General features: G+C 43.9%; 1 protein-coding gene across 4 annotated transcripts in view; it reads right to left on the reverse strand.

Annotated features, from left to right (window-relative positions):
• arhgap21a (Rho GTPase activating protein 21a) overlaps positions 1-23,072 on the reverse strand; it is an 80,574-nt gene that overhangs the window by 51,070 nt on the left and 6,432 nt on the right. Inside the window, exon 1 of one of the 4 annotated variants that reach the window (XM_071484693.1) lies at positions 19,669-20,895. The exons of the other annotated variants lie outside the window; for them this stretch is intronic. Within the exon in view, the coding sequence (XP_071340794.1) occupies positions 19,669-19,752 (84 nt within the window). The 5' untranslated portion in view covers positions 19,753-20,895. Of the gene's footprint in view, positions 1-19,668; positions 20,896-23,072 lie in introns of those variants that run through there. 4 annotated transcript variants of the gene reach the window in all.

Genomic DNA, 23,072 nt, shown 5'->3' on the forward strand with positions numbered 1-23,072 from the left:
GGGAGCAGAGCTGATCAGGCAGATACTGGAGCGGGCAGATCTTGTTTCAGGCAGATAATCTGAGTGTAGGAGGCAATGGTGGCGTCAGATACTGTATATGAGGGCCCGTAATACAATAATACTGCACTTTCATCTGCCAATACGCTGGGAGGAGGGAGGGAGGGTGTCCACATACAAAGGCTTTCTTTCCTGGAAGGAAGAAAGAAAGTGCAAGAAGACAAAGAAAGTGGGAGAAGCTGTTTGCAGTTGGGGATAATATAAACAGTTTGTTTAAAGCACCTGTTTAAAGTACATATAAAATCTGAAACAGAGGCTTTAACTTTTGGTTGGTTTAAAGAGAAGATGAAACTGTAGCAGTTTCCACAAATCATATCCTGATAAGATCTCACAGGCTTTGTTTTCATGCAGTGATTAGTAGGTTAATCAGTTAGCTGTTTGACAGAACATTAGCTGACAATTTAGATAAACGATTAAAATTTCAAATATGAAAATTTACTGATTTTCTCTGTTTATCATCCCTGTGAATGAATCAGCTTTAGGTTTTGGAGGATTTTTGGGACAAATAAAGACTCTAAAGACTCTAAAGACTCTAAAGACGCCATCTTTGGTTCTAGTGATGAACTTTTCACATTTTTACACATTTTATAAACTCAAAAAACAAAATAAAGGAAAAAAAACTGAACTACTGAATCAATCAAGCTTTGGTTTTGTGTGCTGTCGATGCTGGGAGCGGATATACTGGATATACTATCACGTGTAAAGTGGTTGCCACTGGAGCTAGATCATGTTACAGATAAATCAGTATTGGTGTTTGTATTGAGACTGAAACAGTGGCTCAATTCAAACCTTGTCTACCACAGAGCGCTGACAAGATAATTTTATTACTGTCAAAGACCCACTTAGTATGTGTCTTGGTTTTTATGTTAACAAAAATATTTCCACTTGATGTATTGATCTAATATCTGATCAGTATCAGCCTCAGATCCAGTATCTGCCATAACTGTCAACATCATTTGTTTATTCTGCTTTCAAGATGTCGTAGTAAAACTTTAAACTTCAAGGAAGAACTAATGGTTTCCTTTGCTAACAAAAGAATGGGTCAAATTACAATAAATGTCAAAGATCCTATTAAAAATCCACTAACAATACAATAACTGCTTTTTGTCATGCATGCTTTGGTTGTGAGGAGGAAGTTGGCACCAGCTTTCTTTTCATTTCAAGAAGCATCCAAATCAAATATAAGTCATGACGCAAGGACTCCAAAAGCTACCAGTTAAACTCCCTGTGAGTCATGCCCACGATTATGTGTATTTATGAGCCAGAGCATCACTTCGATTCCACTGGCAAAAACAACAAATCAAAATTCACAGTTTGCTATGGAGACCATCTGTGTAGCACAACAGCTTCAAATGTCCAGGAGAAAAAAAAACAAAAAAACAGGGGATTTCCTTCCAGGCGAAGCTGAGGCTGCAGCAAGGAGAGAGGCAATGGGTTGGACACTCTCCCAAAAAACTAACACAGGCAAGACAAAGGCCCTGAGCCCAGGCAGGGGCGGGGGGGTTGCATGAGCTTGGTATATTAGTAAGCTCCCTGGTGAAGGAGCGCTGCTTGATCTGGACAATTGTCTCCAGAGGTCCCTAGACACCTTCAGACAAATGCCTCTGCCAATCAAGCATTCAGTAGCCTGCTCATTCACTCCTCAGCAGCTGCTCTCAGACAGCGAGAAAAGCAGCAAATATGTTCCTGATGACACCCCATCTCAAACAACTCTTGAATAAAAAAAAAAACAAAAAAAAAAAAAACAAACACCAATCTGTCTGTCGATGTTTAATTATTGCATCTCTCCTCCTCGCTCAGACAGTTTCCCTGAGGGAGAAGCCACACGGTTACAGAGAGGTGAGATGAGCAAAGAGCCTCAGATCATCAGAAAGCGCTAATGAAGACGCAGTTATTCTCCTGTCAGACTGACACGCTGATGTGAGATAAGCCTCAGTCTGTCAATCTCAGGGGGTCAACGTCTATTATCCGACCTGGTTTTGCAGCCCTGCTACACTGTTGTTATTGTAGGTTTATCCAAACCTGCAGAAAAGAAGTTGGGCACCACAATCATTTTGTTTGCTCCATTAAATATCCATTAATCCCAATTATTACAGGATTATTATCAGTGCTGGAACTATTAGACAATTAACTGATCAGCTAACAATACTGATGGGCATTTTCACTATTTCTGATATTTTATAGACTAAACTATTAATTAATCAATCAGAAAAAAAAAAAACTTAGCTGACAATAAAAAAAGCCATTAGTCGCAGTCCGACTGTAAGAACTACAGTCCGACTGTAAGACTGTAAGAAGTGACTGAAAGCACTCTTAAGATCATAGAGGCTATAAGATGGTGCATTAATATTTCATTAAATGCTCAAATAAACCAAAAAACATTTATAAAATACCTCATCCACACTGTCAGCGATGTTGTATCTCTGGTGTAAACACTGAGGAAACTTAAAGTTTGATACAAGTTAGCAACTGTATTTGGTAAATGAACTGTATTTCTATCAGGAGCGGCTGAGGTGCTCTGAACTACAGTAGCAGTAGCAGGTGTTGTGTGAATGAGCAGGGATTAACCTGTGAGAGCAGTCTGGTGTGAATGGGTAATCTGACTGTCACTGTTGCTCTGTGGGATCGGTTCAACCTCCAGTGAAGCAGGATTCACCAATAAGACACCACTGTTCTCTGCAGAACCCACCCACCACCCTGCACCACCATGTCTGGAAACTCCACACAGACGTCATTAATCGACACATGGACAAACACCTGATTCAAGCAGCGAGGCTGCTACGACTTGAGAATGGGACGTATAGACCAACCTGTCCACCCTGAATGTAAACTGAGTCACTCAGCCTTTCCAGCCGTCTGAAAGGTTCCTTTAACAAACTGTGACACTGCCGTTAGCCCACAGCCGCGTGCTTCATAAAGAGCCCATATAGCAGCAGCGTAAGCTGATCCTGGAATTCCCTGGGCTGAGGTTTGAGGTTGGGCTGCTGTAGACTCAGAGGAAGGCTCAGGGTGGAGGGTCCACTCATTCCAGACACATGGCTCACGGATGCATAATTACGGTGTAATGGGTGACAACACGTATGGAGGAAGAGCAGGGCCCAGTCAGATGAACACACACAGCACTGTGGTGCTCATCTTAACGAATTCTCATTCATTAAGATGTTGATTCATTCAAATAGGGATGAAACAGATGAAATAGTCCCTGATTGCAGCAAAAACAGCACTCCTCCTTCTCTGAGTCCGTCATATCTAAACCTGAAAATATGATAAACATATTTTTTAGATTCAGTGTGACTTTCACTTTCTGAGGATATCATTATCTCTAAAGCCCAACACAAATAAACCTCCATAAGTCTCCTTAGAAATCATAAAAAAACAGAAAGTCTTTACAATTCAGAACTTGCCTGAGAATCATGAGGTTTTAAGTTTTCCTCAGTGTTCAAGTAATCCAGTGATACCTGTCTGTACATCCAGGGGCAGTTTGAAAAAAGGAACTGCTCAGAGCTAATTCGGTATACTTACAATGGTGCCAACATTTAAATTAACATAGATTTAAAAGGAAAAGTTGTAGCCCTCTGCTAATTAACTGACTCCATTGTAACATTATACTTCCTATACACTCACCAAAGTACACTGTAGTTCCAAAAATAAGAGCATGATTATCCCCCAAATATAAGTATGGGAAAGATAATTAAAACTTGAATGGTTTAAGTTCAAGTTAAACCATTCATCCACCATTGGTATAGTATCATAAATTGAATAACTCTTGGTGATGGACAGATAAAAATATGGTACATTTTCTCCGGGAACTCCTAACTGAATTTCCAAGATGATTTTTCATGTTTTCTCAGATAACCGATTAATCAATTAAGAGATAATCTACTAATTAATCAGTCGTGAAAATCATGTGCCCTACAGACATGTAAAAGATAGGACAAAGTAGTACACAATAACCCATGACTGCATCCACCCGGGAAATACCAAACACGTCATCTATTGCATCCAGCCTGGCTATTCTGGTCCACTGGTGAAATATTCACAACTGCCATTTAAAATTCATAAGCGGCTGCAGAGATGCTCCCAATCTCTAAAAATAGTCGTTACAGCGCAATGGAATATGAAATATTCAAGCTGATACGAACCCTTTAGCCACGTCTGGTAATCTCGTGTTTACCTCTCTCACGTGCAGCGGCTGTAAGCATGTGTTCCAGCTACAGTATGCTGCTGCAGACTGCAGCCAAAACAGCTGCTGCTGCTCTCTTGATTGTAATTATCACCACTGAGAGTCATCCCACATGATAGAGGGTCAACACACAGCTCTGCAGAGTCTGCATGCAGGATTTTCTCAACACTTTTCAGGCATTTAGCTCTTTAATGTGACTTTTCTCTGATGAGCTGATCAGTCAATCAACAGAAAATTTAACAAAAATTGTTTTAATAATCAATGTTTGAGCAATTTATCAAGCAAAAATGACAATATTCTTTGATCTCAGCTTCTCAAATGGAAGGATTTGCCCTTTTATATCATAAATTGGATAAAACAGGAAATTTGAAGCCATCATCTTAGCTTCACTTTTGATATTTTACAGACAACACAATTAACTGTTTACTTAATAATGAAAATAAAGGTGAATAGCAGTGATTTTTTAATCTATAAACCAGGGTTTTGATGTTCTAGCTGTTATTTAACTTCATGCAACAGTAAACATTCCCACATATATATTAAAAGGTATTTTAATGTACAATACTAATGCCACTGCGTTATTGTGAAGGCATTCAGTGGACTGTAACAGATTTGGTATGGGACAGATCTGGTATTGGTTATGAATAGAGGCAGTCTGCACTGGAGCCAACACTGATGAGGGCTGTGGGACACGCCCTTTAAACAACACACACACACACACACACACACACACAGAGCCCCAGGCTGACCAAGAGCTGTAAATTACACTGCTATTATGATCCAGCTAGAGAGTGAGGGAGAACAGCGAGAGAGAAAATGAGAGAAACAGACAGAAAAAGAAAGATGAAGAGTTCAAGAAAATGTGCACTGAGTCACTGTGGATGCCTGTAGTGTCTGACAGAGGAATGAAGGTCCATGGAAAACACCATGGCGCTTTCCCCTGTGTAAACATGGCCTGAGTTGGAGCACATACAGTACTGCAGATCTGCCCTCCCATCCTCCTTTATCCATTTCCTTTCATCCCTCACTTTCCTGCCAATGGGTGTGTCTCCTAACCCCCACCCCACTTTTCCAGGCTTCCTTTGCTGCACTTCAGACCTCTGCGTTTAGCTGCAGCAGCTTCATCAATAAAGACGTTGAGATGCACGCCCAGGAATGACTCAGTGACATCATGTTGCTTCTCATGAAAAGCACCACGCTGGTGTTTGGATGTAAGGGCTCTCAAACCTCTGCACAGCCATGGTCGTTATAATATGGTTAAGATCTTCATTCTGCAGATAAATCAATGTGTCCCCAAAACAACCAGCCATGATGTGGCAAGTTAAAAACAAAAGAAGATTCCTGAGAATTCCCGACACGTCAGTCTGGCGCATTCGTGCTGCTGCAGGGGAAGGCGCTCCTCCTGAGTACATTTGGCAGCACCTCGGAGAGGATGCAGGTCTGATTTACGGCCTGAGTAATTCTCAGGATCAGCCCGACTGTAATCAGAGATTTTTTTTAACGTCACGTCTGAGCTGCCGTCTGGTGTCAGCTGGTGCTTCTCACTCGAGTCGCTGCAGGGCTGGAGCATTGGGGAGACAGGTTTGGGTCTACAAAGACGAGGATAAAAACCATGACGTAAGCAGCTGGGAACAGAGGCGCAAATTGGGAAGAAATTGGACGCTAAGGGACATGAGTGAGATAAGGCCATGAATTCAGGGTGAAATAAGGGAATGCAGATAAACTGAGAGATTATGGACTCTGTTGAAAAATGGTTTGGACGCCGCGTAGCTGTTGCTAACGTCAGCCAAGACTGCTGTTCGGGGTGGGGTTCAAGAGAGTTCATGTGACCTGCTGCAGACACACAGACAGACATGGGATTTATACAGGGCGGGGCAGGTGTGACCGAACAGTAATGTCCTGTATTAGCTGAGGAGAGAAGAATGTCGCCTTTCAGCTGAGCGCTAACGTCACTTGGTGGAGAATAGACCTGGACCTGATGCTGTTAGAGGTCTGTCTGTGTGTTAACAAAGAGCCGGGCACCTGTAATGTACTGACAGACATCTTCCACTAATATCAAATTGGATCAAAGCATTCTTTCAGTGCTGACTGTTTACCCAGGCGGCATCTCCTTTAATGGCTGACATCAGAGGCTCTTTACAGCTACAACAGTCCCTGCTTTTCTTAAGCCTGTTCCACTCTGTACTGTGTGTGTCTGTCCAACAAAACCCAGTTATGTAATGAGGACCTAGGCCAGATGAGCTGAAGAAAAGGCTATTTAGCTCTCCACCTCTCGCAGCGTGAAGCAGCTCAGCCATTCTTCACTGGAATGTTTTCCTCCCATGTTTGTCCAGGGGGGCTGAGACCCCCGAACCCGCAGGGCTGACGAATCAGTGCTCTGTGGGAGTGTGTGTGTGTGTGTGTGTGTGTGTGTGTGTGTGTGTGTGTGTGTGTGTGTGTGTGTGTGTGTGTGTGTGTGTGTGTGCCTGTCTGTCTGTATTTTCTTAATCTGGGGTAAATGAGTCCAAGTTGACTGATGAGTAACCCTTGAGAGGAATCACTTAACAATGAGCGTTCATCATACACACCCTTCACTTAACTGCTAAAGTGTCAAAAAACATCACTGTTGCACCATGAGTGCATCTTCCCTCGCTTGTCATTAGCACAGACAGTCAGATAAAGTTATTTTCATCTAAGTAAAACAAACAAAGGACGCATGAATGACACTACAAAGAGGCCGCAGTTAAATTCTTGATCATCAGCGTGTCCATAAATTTCATGTGTTTTACCTTCAACATGACACTTAACTTACTCAACTAAACACCCCAAACATAACTGCAAAGTCTTAAAAACTGCATCATAGGCTCCTCCTGAGAATGTGCTGCAAAGATGCAGCTTGACGCTAATGGATGGTTATCAAAACATTGTGTTCTCTCTGATAGGCGCAGTATTTAAGTGTTAAGATGCACTTTACTTGGCCACTGCTACCATGAAAAACATTTGCATAGTTTATCTCAGCTCAGCTACTGACGTCTCTCCACTTGACGTTGCTCTGATGTCTGATGCAACTCGTCTCTCTCAACTCATCTAAAATGAATGAGAACTTGTCGTGTTGCATCATGTTGTCATGCTAGTGTGAACACATGGTAAATCTGGATTCCAGCCTCTGAGACTAGGGGGGAAAAAAACCTGCAAAAAGGTCCAAACATTAACACTTTAGCAAGCCCCTCCCACTTGATGTGGGAGGAGGGGCTTATTAGCAGCAGGTGTAGATGAACACTGTCACTTCTCTTCATGGACCTGTGGTGATATGGAAACCGACTGAGCCAAGCTCCTCCCTGCAGACAATGGTGTTAAACATGCACCAGGCAGTCGTCATGACTGTGGTGCATCTTTTAGAGACCACCAGCTAAAGCTCATTATATGCACTGCTAAACTGTATCCAAAGACTGTTTTTTTATGAGCATTATTATCACCACAGTGCAGGAAACAAAATTTCCTGTATAAACATCCTGAATATTTCCAGTCACCGCAGGCAACAAAGTGGAACTCTCAATGGTTGTTAATGGTTTCGCTTTATTTTCTTGTCCCTTGAAAGGCAACAGCCATTAAAAATACAACAGTACACATGTAATACATAAACATGTGTAAATATGTACAAATAAATAATGTACCTCCTAGCAGAAAATTTCAATTAAAACTACTCTTAACAAAACTATGAAATAACTGTAAATTTCTAAAAATACAGATGAATCACATGGAGCAGTTGATCCAAAACTGTGACTCAGCAGCCATTGTTTGTGCTGGGCTGTGGCACATGTGTGATCTTGTGTGTTGCTCTAAGAGAGGGAGAGAAAGGGCTGCTGATGGTACTGCAAGCCCAGATTGAGGGCCAGATGGCTTCACCAGCAAACTCCACTGACTGTCACTTGGCTCGTGTGGGTGGGAGGAGGGGCAGGAGTGTGTGTGTGTGTGTGTGTGTGTGTGTGTGTGTGTGTGTGTGTGTGTGTCAGTGATGGTGGTGGGGCTGAGCTAGAGCAACTGATTAAGCATTAAATCGGTTTCTAATCTGTTGGACGGACAGTGGATGATTTCTACCGGGGACAGAGAGGACTTGTATGACACCCACACATAATAAAGCTCAACAGGAAAGAGCTGTGGTACATGTATATACACACACACACACACACACACACACACACACACACACACACACACACACACACACACACACACACACACACACACACACACACTCTGAAGTCTCGCTGGCAAGTAAAATGAAATTAGGTTTCAAGGTTAAGATTAAAGGTCAAGGGATACGTGTGAGTAGCAGCAGTAAAGACACTTAGCCTTAATGGAGACTTGGACATATGAACCCCCTGCCTCTTTTTGTAACATTGCAATGACCTTAACTAGGTCTGTAGTTGTCTCTGAATCTGATAACACCCATTTTATGCCAAAAACCTGCAGGATTTCTCCTACTACTTGAGGAAAATTGACAAAAAAAACATCAGTGCATGTCATAAATCTACGACAGAACCAAACCACAAATGTGTTTTTTATATTATGCTTGGCTTTCTGCAAAAGTCAAGACTCATCATGTCTATCCCGAACATCAAACAGACGGGGCTTTTATTCTTCCTAGCTATAAATGTATCCTCCCATAAAAAGTGGTGTTACGTCAGAGTAAAGAGCTTCCTCCCTTTAACCTGCCTGACTCTCCAGTCAAGGAAAAGGCAGTGATAGCAGAGGAAAGCAGTTAGATTAATCTAACAAGTCCTATCAATGGTATGTGGACTGTCTTTGAAGTGGCCATCAACCTGCCAAGTGGCACCAGTGAGAGGGCTGAGGATTGTTGACAGGACAACAAGTCATGATTAAATGGCTAGAGAGGAGAAAGTGTAAAGAGACAGAGAGAAAAAGTAGCAGGGGGTTAGCTAAATCCAAAGCTCACTGGTTTAGCTTGCCAGTCGTAATTGGCGAGGACAAATCGAGTATGTGGACGAGAGTGCAGGTGAGTGCAGAGCAGCTTGGCAGAGGTACAGTCACAGACAGCTAGCAACCATCAAGGGATGCCCAATGTGTACCCTGTAGGTGCAACCACTCTAATCCTTTTAGGAGAGCCGAGATCAGCTGCTAAACTGGGCAAACTTCACTCAGTCAATCCCACTGACAGGAATGTTCCACCGTGGCGTCAGGAATAGTGGCAGGAGTCACACTATATCACTGCTCTGCTGCCTGAGGCCGTCACTGCAGTGAGCCGACTGCAAAACATAATGTCAGGGGTAGGTTCGCAACAAAAAGGCCAAAAGGGCAACAAGTCGTCCAGGTTTAACAACAAACATGTTCTTTGTATGTAGTAAGGTAAGAGAAGGGAAGGAGACACAAACAGCATCCTCCTACATTAAAGTCGGATGTTTCGTTGACCAGTCCACCCACCTCAACCTCCTCTCTTTGCCGCTCTTTAAAAACGTCACCTGATTTCCTACTTTGCTCCTCATAATTAATTCATCTGCTACAGAGCTTTATACCTGATTCTGTCATTTTTCTCAGGAGGAGAATCTCCAGAAAGGTTCTCATAAGAACCTCAGATCTGACCAAATTTTGCTCTTTACTCTTCCCTCCATTGTTCTTGTACATGGCCTTTCATATAGACATCATAGGGCAGCTGCTGAGCTCCAGGTCTTGTCAAATTCTTGAAATCTAAGCCACATCTCAGTATGAGCACAGGAACCACTCTACTGGGGATGAGCTCTGAGGACCAACCCACGACTACATTAGATCCCATTCCATTCAAACTATGTGAGAGCGTCCCAGACGTTTCCTGCAGCGCGGATGTGTTGTGACCTTCACCCAGGGTGTGCGCCCTGCGAGTATTAACCCAACAGGCCTGTGCTGAGAATGAGGCGACGTCAGCCCCTGTAACGCGAGAGCTCAGCAGTGTGGGGGAGAGGTGACGAGGGGAGAGAGGAAAGGGGAGATTAGTACTACAGTATCCAGGTAACGGTCGTAAACACTGTCAAAGCAAGACTGAACACGGAGCGAATCAAAGCACAAGACAGTATAATGACATGCTGACAAAGACCAGCTATTATGGTAGTTAAACGACAACAAGGGATGAAATTACTCTACGTGTTCCTGTGCATGCTGTTTGTTGTTTTGGCTACTCTGCAAGAAAGAAAGTGAATATTAAACCCATCAAAAGAATCCTTGCCTTCATAGTTTAGCTTTGGACTGTTGGATCTTTTGAACTGGTTGCACTTTCACATTCTGGACTCCTTTACAATATCTCCTCCTTCTTCCTCAACTTCCTCCTCTTTTCCACTGTAAAGTAGATAGGACGTGTGGATGCTGCCCAAAAATGATGCTGCTACATCCATGAGGTCTCATTCCTTTCCTGGTGAGACAGATACTGAGCTGAGAGATTTCACGCAAACTCTGCACAAATTCTGTTGTATGGCCCACATGTCTAGATTAAGATATTGTGTACTCAGTGAACTCAATATTACAGACATCTGAGGGGGGAAAAACATCACTAAATTGCAATGTACACCTACATCTTTCCTCAGACTATAAAAGCACATCCTGCAATGACGCTCTCCAAAAAGCACACAGTGCTCTTTTCAAAACACTCGGAGCATGCAGTCTGGCGATGGAAAATGTTAGCTAGTAAAATGCTGGAAAAGTGGGAGCCTCAGAAATGCATGCGCTGAATACGGCGGGGCCAGTGTAGCGCAAGCTGTCCAGCACAGGTCTCTGAGGAGGGTGACGCAATACAGGACGGGAGGGGATGTACAGGAGAGAGGAGAGGAGAGGGGGCACAAATATGTTGACTATTACGAGCTCAAGCCCCCCTCCTCCTCAACAACGTCCCCGGCAGTCCCACCCAACACTGAGGCCCATCTGGAGCGCCTCGTGACCCAACTGATTAAAAGCAGTTGGGGCCTTCGGTGAGATACGGCCAGAGGAATGTTGAGACTGTGGAAAGGCCCAGAACAAGTGTGTCTGAGAGGTGTGTGAATTTATGCCATGTGTATGATACTCCTGTATGCTGATGTGTTTATGTGCTGTATCGTATGTGTGTGTATGTGTGTGTGTGTGTGTGTGTGTGTGTGTGTGTGTGTGTGTGTGTGTGTGTGTGTGTGTGTGTGTGTGTGTGTGTGTGTGTGTGTGTGTGCGCGCGCAGCCACATGTCCACTGGTGCCATTCATGAGCAATCAATCAAATCAGACAAGAAAAGCCCCTGAGCTGAGTTGATGGATGACCCCACTGGGGCTGATGGGAGCATCTAGGCACCTGAATCACAGCTAAGGGCCCTACTGTTTGTTGACCCCATTAGCCTCAACACACACACACACACACACACACACACACTAAAAGGCTAATACACATCTAGTGCTTCGGATTATAGCCATCAACCTCTACCGTAACCACAACCAGTAGAAACCAAACGTCTCCTCCAGTTAGGCTAATATTTCTCATCCTGGCTCTTTGGTTCCTTTTCAGCCCATTTGCGCCTCATCCACCCCAGACCTGGCAACCTCCTTCTCTGCAGTCACACCATACAAACCGAAAGGTATTTACTAGGTGCACCCGTCGAGCGGCATCATCCTTATACACCGGGTTTCTAAATGTAAACCAGGCTGAGAGACTCATCTGCTCTGATGGAGCATGATACAAGAGCCCAAGGTTGATCTTTACTGCTCCCATCCCAACGGGGGATCCTCAGTGCGGTTAATGGTAAGCTTAACATGTGTTTTACTGCTTAATTGAATAATGAAGCGATGAGAGAAGAGGAAAAACCACACGACCGAGGACTGCACCAAAAGGCTGCCAGGGGAGGATTGCGCGGTGAGGGCTGCATACTTTGGTTTAAAAGCTGCGTTTTTATAAGCGCTGTGGCTACATGCCTGTCAGCGACACTTTCATTATCTTTCATACATGCCAAAACTAAATCCTGCGAGGAGAAAACAAAACTGACCACCCCACGTCTCTTTGTCAGTCTCTATCCATCAAAGTGATCACCAAAGCAACTGTTTTCAGTGTAGCATCATGTTTTGTAATTGAATCCATGCTTTGTAATTTAGTTTGGCTAATACAAGCTGATTCAAGCCATGTTAACTGGCATTTTCACTAATGCAGCCGTTTCACAGTCCATCTGGCTGCTTGTTTTCTTCCCGTAACTATGTGGATGTTTGGCTGCTCTGGACGTCTTTGTTGCTTTTTCCATCCTATTTGTACACTTTGTTGAACCTTTTTCAAAAATGTGGTGCAACGCAGTAACAGGAAATGTCTCCAAACAACTATTCATTCTTTTGCAGGTGCTTGAAAAATAACACTTTTCTGTGTAAGGAAACTTTGAAATGTAAGTGATTGATAATTACCAGCAATTTGTCTCCCAGTCATAGAAAGAGACAACACAACATGACAGTGTGGATATATGGTAGCCTGGACAGAGTGCTGACAGAGATGCACCGCTGTCACTCTACCTCAGCTGACCCGCAACAGGCAATAAAACATGTCAAAAACTGCTGGTCGTCACAGCAAACAATAAAAGACTGAGGAAGTGTCCCATTCGATTTACAGCCTGGAAACACACATTCCGGTTTCAGTTTTTTTTTTCCTTAAATATTTCAATAGATCTTCCTGTAATGGAAATGTCACCGGTTTGATTCTCACAGCAGCTGATTCAAATCCTGCAGCCAGAAACTGCAGCTACCTGCTCACAATCTGCACAGAATGTAAATATTTCCTCGTGCAATAATAATAATATCACACAACGACTCAATTAAATCGCCATTAAGCCAGACACGTGCAGGACCACATGCTGAAACAAAACAACACACAGAGAGGCAATTTGGCAGACGGGTCAGAGACTGTGAAGCAGGACTCGGAGTAGAACTGAACTCAGCGGGTCTCCAGGCCATGATGGCCACACCCGGGCCCAGCTGGAAACAATAAAAACCTCATACTCCTCATCTCTTCCTCTTTCCCTCCATCTCCTGTCCCTTATTGTTGCCTCTTTGCACTGCACCTCACAGCACTTTAGCCCCTTAACTTTAGGATCCTTCTGTTATTCTTTTCACACACCATCCATCCTTTGTCTGCCTCCATCAGACTGTTTTCTAATCATCCTTTGGCCCCCATATAACTAAGAGGGAGTGTCCATTGCATTCTCCATCACCACAGTAAACACTCAGTCAACTAGTGAGCCATTCTCTCTGGCATGCATGCACAGACCCTTTTAAAAAATAAAAGCCAAAGGAAAACAGCAAGGGAGAAACAGATGGATGTCATTTGTGTTATAAAGACAGACAATGGTGGTGAAATAGATTTCCAGGGGCGGGCGGAGAGGTATACAGTTTTGGAAAAATAGCAAATTTGGCAGCGTGACCTCTCCTGTGACACTGTCAGATTGGTTTTACTTGCCATTCATCACTGTTGATTAGTAAATGAGGGCTCAGCCTATCTCTGTCACGCAGTCAGAGGAGCACAGGTGAGGAGCTGCTCTGAATGCTAATGTGGTGTCGTTTCATCAGTATCAGAACAAAGCGGCGGCGTGCACACACACACACACACACTCTGACTGATACAGGATAGAGGGCATCATTATCACCGTCTGTATCGCCATACAGCCTGTGCTGCCCGGCCAATCACGAGCTCTGGCACTGAACAGAGCAGTCAATTAGCGGCTCTTTTACAGCGACGCCTCCTGGCTATGTGAGAAAAACAGGAAAATATGCCGGGCTCACTGTTTTGTGGAAGAGCTGGAAGGACAGGAGAAGGGCATGATGGGGATTGAGTTTTTCAGACTTCAGATTTTTAAAACCGTAATGTTCTCATAAAGTTATTGACACATCAGTCTCGGCTAAATGAGGAATGAGGTGGTGAAGGACGAGTGTTTGATTCTGATTGTAGGAGTATAGAGGAGGTGACCGACACACACCAGTGATCTATGGATTTGCTGTTACGGCTCTGCAGAGGGATTCTCCCTCCCCCCACTCCAGTCTCTGACTGTCTTGCATGACGTAACTGCTCTTAGTAGGTTGCTTGAGTTTAGATGTACCACACACCACAGTGACTGTTCTGGCATTCAAACAATGAGAAAACACATTGGAAAAAAAAAAAAAAAAACTCCATAGCAACCCTCTTCTCCTCCAGTATGCCAGTGATATTTACAACCTCGCTTCCAGAGGGGGGGGTTGGGCAAAAGCCCCAGTATGTAAACACTTTCAGAGCAAAACACACAAAAACACCTCACACATTCTCTTCATGTACACACTAATGCATTGCACGCACAGCTCCACCCACCCACTGGCGAGGCTCCTCCCAGCCCTGTCTGCATTGCACCAAAGAGAGCTGCATCTTTTCCAAGCCAGTTTTTCATGAACTGGGCCGAGTAGGCTCAGCAGCATCCAGCTACTTCTTATTCACAACCTCAGCCGTCGTCTCTCTCACTCCCTCCTTTCTCTGTCTCCGGCCTGGAAGAATACCATACTTGAAAAATTACAGAAGAAAAGGTGTTTTTATGTGAAATTCCTTCTCTGTGTTACCAAGGTTACGCTCCAAGGACAAGGTGGTTGGTTGGTTTTGTTGAGCCAAGCCTCTGGAGGCGAGTTGTTTTCCGCCATACACAGAGTAACCTCAGCATCACTGCATGTTTACCGCAGCTCTGTGCACATATGTCGTAGGGATTATGTCTGTGTGCGGACGGCTGGGGAGGGGGAGTGAGGGGTAACTGTGGCAAGTGTGAGGTGAATCAGCATTCTGTTCACGCCGCTTTTCACTGCAAACTGCTGAGGACAACAGTACGGCTCGAATTTACAGCCACAGGCACACTGAAGAAAAAAAAAAATCCATAGTCTGCATCTGCATGTAGTGACAACGGCACGGCTGATAGTAGCCACAGGAGGGATATCTTACACTTCTTGGTGTATTAAATGTGACCTATTTTTGTGGTGCGAGTAAAAACTACAAGCTGATTCATCAAAGTTGCTCCGTGCAATCTCTGGCTTTCTGACAATTTTACCATTTTTTGTTTTAAAACCTTAACATTCATGAAATGTTCAACATGTTTACGTTAAGTCTCCTTGCTGCCTGAACCTATGCCTTCAATAAATGCTGAGTGCTGCTTGTAACAAGATGCTTAGAGGTGCAAGTCAGAGGTTCACGTATCTTAAGATAACATATGTCAAGGAGCTTGAAGCTGCCCTCTGTGTGTAAACATTAACCTGTCTCAGTGGGAGGTATTACTCCACGGTTTAATGCCTCAGTACGTCCAGACTCGCTGACACAACACATGCTTTACACCTTGTCCAACAGTCACATCCCTCCATCCCTTCCCTCTTTTTATTTTGACATTCATGACATAATAAAGGCGATCTTATCTTATCTTATCTTCAGTTCACATTAAGGAGTTTTTCAGACACAAAAACTTTTATTCTGAAAAATCCTCTCTACAGCAAAGTAGTGTACTTTGTGTGTCTTTACTACTTTCTCACTTATCTGTGTATGTTGTTGTCTGGTGATTTTGAGGTCTCCACATCAAATCACTATAACTTTTAAAAAAGAAAAATGCATCTGAATCACAACTCTGAAGTTGTATGCTCTGCTACAGTGAAGTACAACAATGATTATGAGAGTAAGAGGACGAATAAACTGCTAAGACTCATAAAAATAAGCAGGTCAGTCCCACTTCTTACCAAACGATAAGAAACAAGGAGATACAGGAACACTGCTGTTTTCCTATTGCTTTTATGTTTTAGCATAGATGACACTTCAGAAAATGACCCGGAAACATTTGTGTGGACAAGTCATTTTCATATGTACACAACATTGGACACAGCCTCAGTGAGGACCACATTAAGTTATCAAGACAGTGAAGCAAATCCTTTAGATTAATTGATTTTACGCCTGAGAGAGCAAGGGCGATTTCCCCATCAAGGTTCGGACATCTTGAGTTGAAAACAACCCGTGAACAGAAAGATAAGCTTGTCAGTTTTCACTGACACGGTCAAACTGTCAGGCGCAACAGTCGATGCCATGAATAAAACCAAAGGGACGAAACAGAAAGAGCACCTCTTGCATTAGAGTCTAAAAGACTTCCCTGGGGGAATTATGTGCCACATAGGCACATGTGGAAGCACGAGGCTGATTAAAGTTGTGATGTCTGTTTGGGACTGATCTGGAAGTTTTATGACTCTCTCCTTCCCTCCCTTTTTCCCGCCTCACTTTGCTGCCCTTCGGCTGCTTTCATATGTTAATGGGCGGGCAATTGTGTGGGCCAACAGCCTGGAATTCCTCTCCACAAAGGAGAAATGGAGATGGAAGGACCGAGGAGAGAAAAGGGACAACAGACACAGAGAGAGGGAGGGAGAGAGAGAGGGAGGGAGAGAGAGAGGGAGACCAGAGGATGGTCGGCTGATGGGCAAAGAAGGGTTTGCTACAAGGAAGCCAAAGGGTGACTCTCTGCTCTGGTGTACTTTAGTGTGTTCAGTGAATCAGCAGTCCCCAACCCAAAGATAATCAGAGCTAAAAAGCAGCAAATTTCCAGAAGCTGGATTTTTTGGCATTTTGCTTTAAAATGACTCAAATGATTAATTGATGTTCAGAATTAATCTGGAGCAATTAATTTTCTTATCATTTCATCTCTTTTGTTCTTCACTTATCTACTTTAAGAGTTTTTAATGAAGCAACATCATCTTGTACTATACAGCAGTGAAACGTTCAGTCTGGAGCTCAAACAGGAAATCAGGAAACAATCTGCAACTATTCTGATACACAAAGTTATTTCAGTCATTTTTCAACCAAAATTTACTTTAAAATGGTCAAAATTGTTATTTTATATTATTTTATTTTCATTGTCATAATTGAGTGTAAATCTCTGGGTTTTGTCTGAACAAAACAAACATTTGAGGAAGTCACATTTGGTTCTGGGAAGTTGTGATGGATATTTTTTCACTACTTTTTGACATTTCGCAGACAAAATAATCTCCAGATGAATCGATTATGAAAATAATCAGTTTCAGCTCAGTTCAGTCTATTAATTCAATACGCAAATACCTTTCCTGTTTTGACTGCTGGTGCAAATTTTTTCAGGCTTTTTATTGATCTATTAAAGTCACAATAAATCCGCAGATTACAATGACAATAATTGTTAGTTATATTATTTTCTCTCTGTATTAGATCATTTTCATTTCTGTCATTTCTTGCTTCTTTTGTAATTGTCTCTTAGTCCAACAAAGCATTTGAGGGCACATGGGAAGCCCCTCCTGCTGTTTTGGGTGTGGTCCATCCCTACAGGGACGTCAGTGGAGGTGGCTTCCAGTGCACCAGTGAGGAAGCCATCCCCCACATCCAAAGCTCAGAGCCAGAGGCATCCAAACAAAGAGAGAGGACATAGACACCACCGCTCCATCCAGCCAGCCACCTCAGCCAAACCCCCCCAGAGACAGAGAGCAGGTGGGCCAATTAGAGTCCCCAGGGTCACCCCACCCAGATGCGAGCAAGGCCCTGTATAATTGGTTTCCTCATCTATGAATTATTAATCCTGGTTGCTCTTTGAGGTTTTTGACAGAACAGTGCCCCTCTGACATCCAGACTCTCCTGTTTAACCCCCTAGTGTCATGTTAAAACTACTCGTCAGAACAAAGTGGAGACAGTCACATATCCAGGAGTCAGGGGTGGACTGATGCCGTCTACAGTTGTTTGAGTTAGAAACAATAGCCTCCGTACAGGGCAATTTGAAATGATGTGGCTTGAATATACTGCCCTTTAAATGTCTAACAAAACATTATCTTTATCTTCTGCTAAAATTAATGGAGGGGCAGGACAGTGCAGTAATTCAGGGGTGTATCAACCAAGATATTAAAATGATGATGATGGGATTTTTGTTGTATGATTTGCAGGCCGGGGCGTCTCTGTAGCACCACTACGCTTATGGTGGTAACAATGCACAGCAATATTGTGACACATTTTACCTTTACCAAAAAATGACAGCTCCTGTGATTTGGATATTGCACTTGGTCATACTGCCGTATTTCGGTAACATTTCGATTAACTGTGCAGCCCTGGTGTGAATCGACGAAGCCATTAATCGACCGACCGTTTCAACTTTAAACAGCCCTTGTGACTGTTTTCCATTCTGTGTTTCAGTGAGATTTGAATGATTACTATTGTTCATGAGAATGCTAATATTTATGGGAGGCCAACATATAAATCGAGCTGTGGCCTCGTAGTTATTGGTGGTGGCCTTGTTGGTTCCCTGGCTCCTCTCTCTCTGTGTCTCACACCAGGTGTTGGCCTGTAAATATTTCATGAGGCCTCAGTGCTGTGCCACTGGCGCACAAAGGGCCATTTTGAGCGTCTTGGACAGCAGAGGCTCTCTGGAAACAGAGGCCTATCAGTTCGGCTCGGGACACAAACAATTTTCAGCACTGCTAAAATTAAATTAGGGGAAGGGGCAGGCCAGAGAGCAGCGCTGCCGCATTGCTCGACACGGCAAGACTTCTTTACTCCTCACATCAGGCATTCCATGGCAAAATGAAAAAGGGGAGCGGGGGGGGGGCACACGCACATAAAACAATGAGCTGTCTGTGTCAGTATCCAGTGAAATAGCCGAAAAGGCATGTCAGAGATATGAAGTGTTAGTAAGGGTGCCAAGTTGACTTCTGTGCATATAGAGACAGCACCACAAAGAGCACTGTATGACAGAGAGAAGATATTCATATGCTCAGATGCAAGTGCACATACGTCAACACTGAAAGGCTTCGACCTTTGCACCCTTGCACTTAACATATCCCATTAAAAGCACCCAGATTCCACTGTATTTTTACCAACCAGTCTTTGATCCAAGTCTGAATATTTTCAGTAGTTTCACATGCTGTTACATTTACTGACAATATCTCAGTGACTTCAATAAGGATTATTTGTACTGGAGCCAAGAGAAAGACTTTTCAGTCCAAGAATCACTTGGTAAATCACTTGATGAGACCCGTTTGCAAAAATCGAGTTTAGTGTCGAGCCACCTGAGGCTGCATGAGGGACTCGTGTGTGCGAGAGCAGGGACAGTCAGAGGTCAGCGTGCCAAGCGCTCCACAGTCTCCAGTTCCACCACTGCACTACTGAATGAATGCTGGCTATTAATACCCAAGATGTCAGGAATGCCTTTGCTGGAGAACTCCAGGGTGCAACAGGGGACAGAGAGGAAAGGCGAGCCCATAAACAGGGTGGGGAGAGGTGACCAGAATCTACAGGTAGAGAGAGAAAGTGTTGGAAAATATGCTCCACGTCCAGCTGCAACAAGAATGACTCTTATATGGGACTTGGTGTTTGGAGAGGCAGGGACCTTTTGTTGCATGCCTCCCTTTATCTCTCTACCCAAGTTTCCTGTCAAGCCCTATGACTACTATCAATAAAATGTCCAAAAAATAATATAAAAAACTGACCTGATTGTTCCAGGCGCAGTACAGATTGCAGATCAGTCCCCAGTTGTTGTTAATCATGCAATCGAGAACTTTAAGATGAGCCATTTTCTGCTTCACTGAAGAAATCCAAGCTGCCCAGACACCTGCCCCTCAGCTGTGTGTACCAAACCCTGCTGTGCCCCGTGGCACCCCGGCGACAGCGTTGCTCCTCCGTGCCACCTTGACGGAGAGGAGGGCACAAGGAGGCGAGAGGGAATCACCGGCAGAAGGCGAAGGGTGCATCTCTGTACCCATCTGGGAGCCCAGCAGGCATCATGTCAGCTGTGGCCGTCGCCCCAGCCGTGCTTCATTAACAGTGTCTTAATGATTCATGCTGCACAAAAACTCAGAGGATTATCTTTGACGTAACATTAAAAAAAAAAAAGAACAGGCGTCCTGAAAGGGGAGAGCAGCAGGAAAGAGTTATCAGCAGTCCTGTGCAAAAAAGTCCACTTGGGTATCGATGTGCAGGAGAGGCATCGCTATGGTTACGCAGCAAAATGCAGAATGACCGGTGGCAGAGAAACTAAAAGACGAATACTTTTTCTCGTCATCCGCTTCTGCGTTTCGGGACTCATCCCTTTTTTAAATTCTCTGTCTCTCTTCCTGTGATACTGTCTCGTCCCAGCTGTCTGTGCCTGCCTGTGCTCGTCTCTGCAGCGGTACCAGGCAGAGGCAGCCTGAGCATCAGAGCAGCCAACACTCACTCTAAATCAACATGCACCAGGCCGCAATGCAGGACATAACCAGGGACAGAATGATTTCCCTCCTCTCTCTCTCTCTGGCTCTTCAGGACACAGCCAAGGACAGGCAGAGGACAGGCACCTTCCTCCGCTGTCTCACATCAAAGCTAAAATACAACAAAGGCTTGCAATGCACCAAGAGGTTTAAAGTTCTCTATGGGGTCCTGAGAAAAGCTGCAGAGAAGAGGACTGTGCAGGCTCTCTGCCTCCAACTCCAAACCTGGCTAACACGGGACGCTGTGCGGCGCAAGTCATTTATTTCATTACTCTGCAAAAAATCTTTGCAGGAGGAAGACTCCCTGACAAAAGCAAGAGGAGTGCCGCAGCCCCCACCACCACTGAGCAAAATCCCACGTCAGAGTCTCTCTAAAGTAAATCAACGTCCAGTTAAAGACTTCCTCTCACTGTGGGATGTCAAAGAAATCAAGCTTTTGAGAGAGGAAAATATGCCGGAAATGCACGAAGAGACAATTAGGAAACTACTGGATGCCAGTAAATAGTTGTCTGGGATTGTTTATGTTCCTTCCTCCCTTTGATGCCGTGTGACGTCCAGATGGTTGTGATTGTGACATTAGCTGTATGGCGGCTTCATCAGTGAGAAGCTCCGAACTCGCTTCGTATGAGAAACGCCACCAATTAGCAGCGAGGAGTAGCCTGAGGTGGGGTTTAAGATATTCATAAATCTTTAATAACCTGTCTCTGCTTTTTTTTTCTCTTTCTTACAGGGAACCACAGGAAGTCAACTGACCAAGAAAACTAAATATCCACTGTAGTCGTCTAAAACCAGCACAAACACTGTGACTCACAAGTGCATTAGTGTAGGGATGTGCTCTGAAACCATCCAGCTTTCACTTGAAAATGCTGGACTCCAGAGAGACGCCGTCTTGTGCACCAACTGGAAGGACATATCAGAGGTGCATATATCACAAAAAGAAGGGTAAAGACAAGTTGAGCACTCACTCAGACACAGGACTTTGTGTTAGGTCAGGAGGCTACACACACAGTCTGGTCAGAAAGGTCAGCCAAGTCCCACAGGCCACACTCAGTAACCAGACATGGCAACCCTGGGCCCCACAACACACTATCAAAAGACCAGTTGGGGAGGTGATCGCTCACTGCCCTCCTCTGTTTTGCCCCCCCACAACTCTTAAAACTGCCAGGCCCCCAGTGGGTGTGATTTACTGGAAAACGTCCTTACTCCCATGGCAAAGTTAGAACACAAGCGTGTCAGGACTGTTGTCGGACAATCTCAGCTTTGGTTTCACATGGGGGGAAAACAACATGTCAGACACAAGACTCTCTAGATGTGATGTCGGACCACACGGCCCAGCTGTCTCCAGCCAAACACATCAGAGCCCTGGGTTTGCCATCATACGCTGAAAACAAAAGACGACAAATGCTTAAGAAGTCAAAGGGATTAAAACAAGCAAATCTTCTACTGAGATCTGCAACAGTAACACACTGTCCCCAATATATCTAAACCAGGCAATTCTGGTAAATCAAAAAACACAGGCCAATGGTCCAAATGATAAACAACAGTTTAAATGAAATGAAGAGACCTAACTACATGTTATTATTAAATCTATAAAATATTCATGAATCAATGTCTAAATGAGAACTTGCATAATTTGCTGCTTCCTGAAAAAACACTACAAATTATTGATTATGGGCATCAATTTCGTCCACGTTGGAATCATTTAAAACCTAAAATGTGGAATTAATGGGATAAAAATGTCTGAATAACCTGTACAAAGAAAACCGCTGTGACATCATGCAGCAACATGCAGCCACAACCCCCCCCCCCCCCCCATCACAAGCCAGGAACAGGCCAGTAAAGAGTAAAAGCGTGCGCCCTGCCCCCAGCGCTGAAGCCAATATAATCCAATCAATTCTGAGTTATGGATCTTGTGGCGCTCTCTCAACACACACGCACACACAGTCAGTGCCACACACCATTATTACAGTATCCAAAACAACAGAGAGCACATGCGTGTTATGGTTACCTTATTTCATTGACTGAGAGTAGACGTCAGGCGGAGGGATACAACTCCACCTGAAGCTTATTGAGACGGTTGACAGAAGAGTGAGGTTATTCAATTCAGTGAAGAGGAACTTACATTACTTACATTACACATTTAGTCAACGGCCTGATCCAGTGCTAAAGACTGGTGGGAGTTTAGTGGCACTGAGCTGATGATGAGCTTTAACTAAAGATTACAGTCATTATGGTGAATTTCTTTTTCAGGGATTAGTCAAAAATAAATGTCTGTCTTCAAATTGCTTTTTTTATCCAATCAACAGACCAGAACCTAAAGATATTCAGTCAGAGTAAGGGTTGTTATATAGAAAAGACAAACTGTCACATTTGAATTGTGGGAAGTAGTTAAGGTGTTTTTACTGATCAATTAACAAAACAGGAATTGTGATCTAACAGTTGATGTCAGGGGGAAGAGATACTCCAGTAAACACGACAAAGGCCACAGGCGTTGCAGTAATGACTTTTTTTTTTTTAACCTGTTGGAGACATATTTGACTCTCTTGTTAGCATTTACATTTCTAGGATCTCAAATCCGTGTAAAATTATGGTTTGGGTTTCTTTGATCCGAACAACCCCAAATTCAACCGTTCAAACTGACAGCGTGT

This window comes from Trachinotus anak, unplaced genomic scaffold (assembly GCF_046630095.1).
Source record: "Trachinotus anak isolate AG129_WGS33_773 ecotype Australia unplaced genomic scaffold, CSIRO_AGI_Tana_v1 ptg000009l, whole genome shotgun sequence".
Lineage (NCBI taxonomy): Eukaryota > Metazoa > Chordata > Actinopteri > Carangiformes > Carangidae > Trachinotus > Trachinotus anak.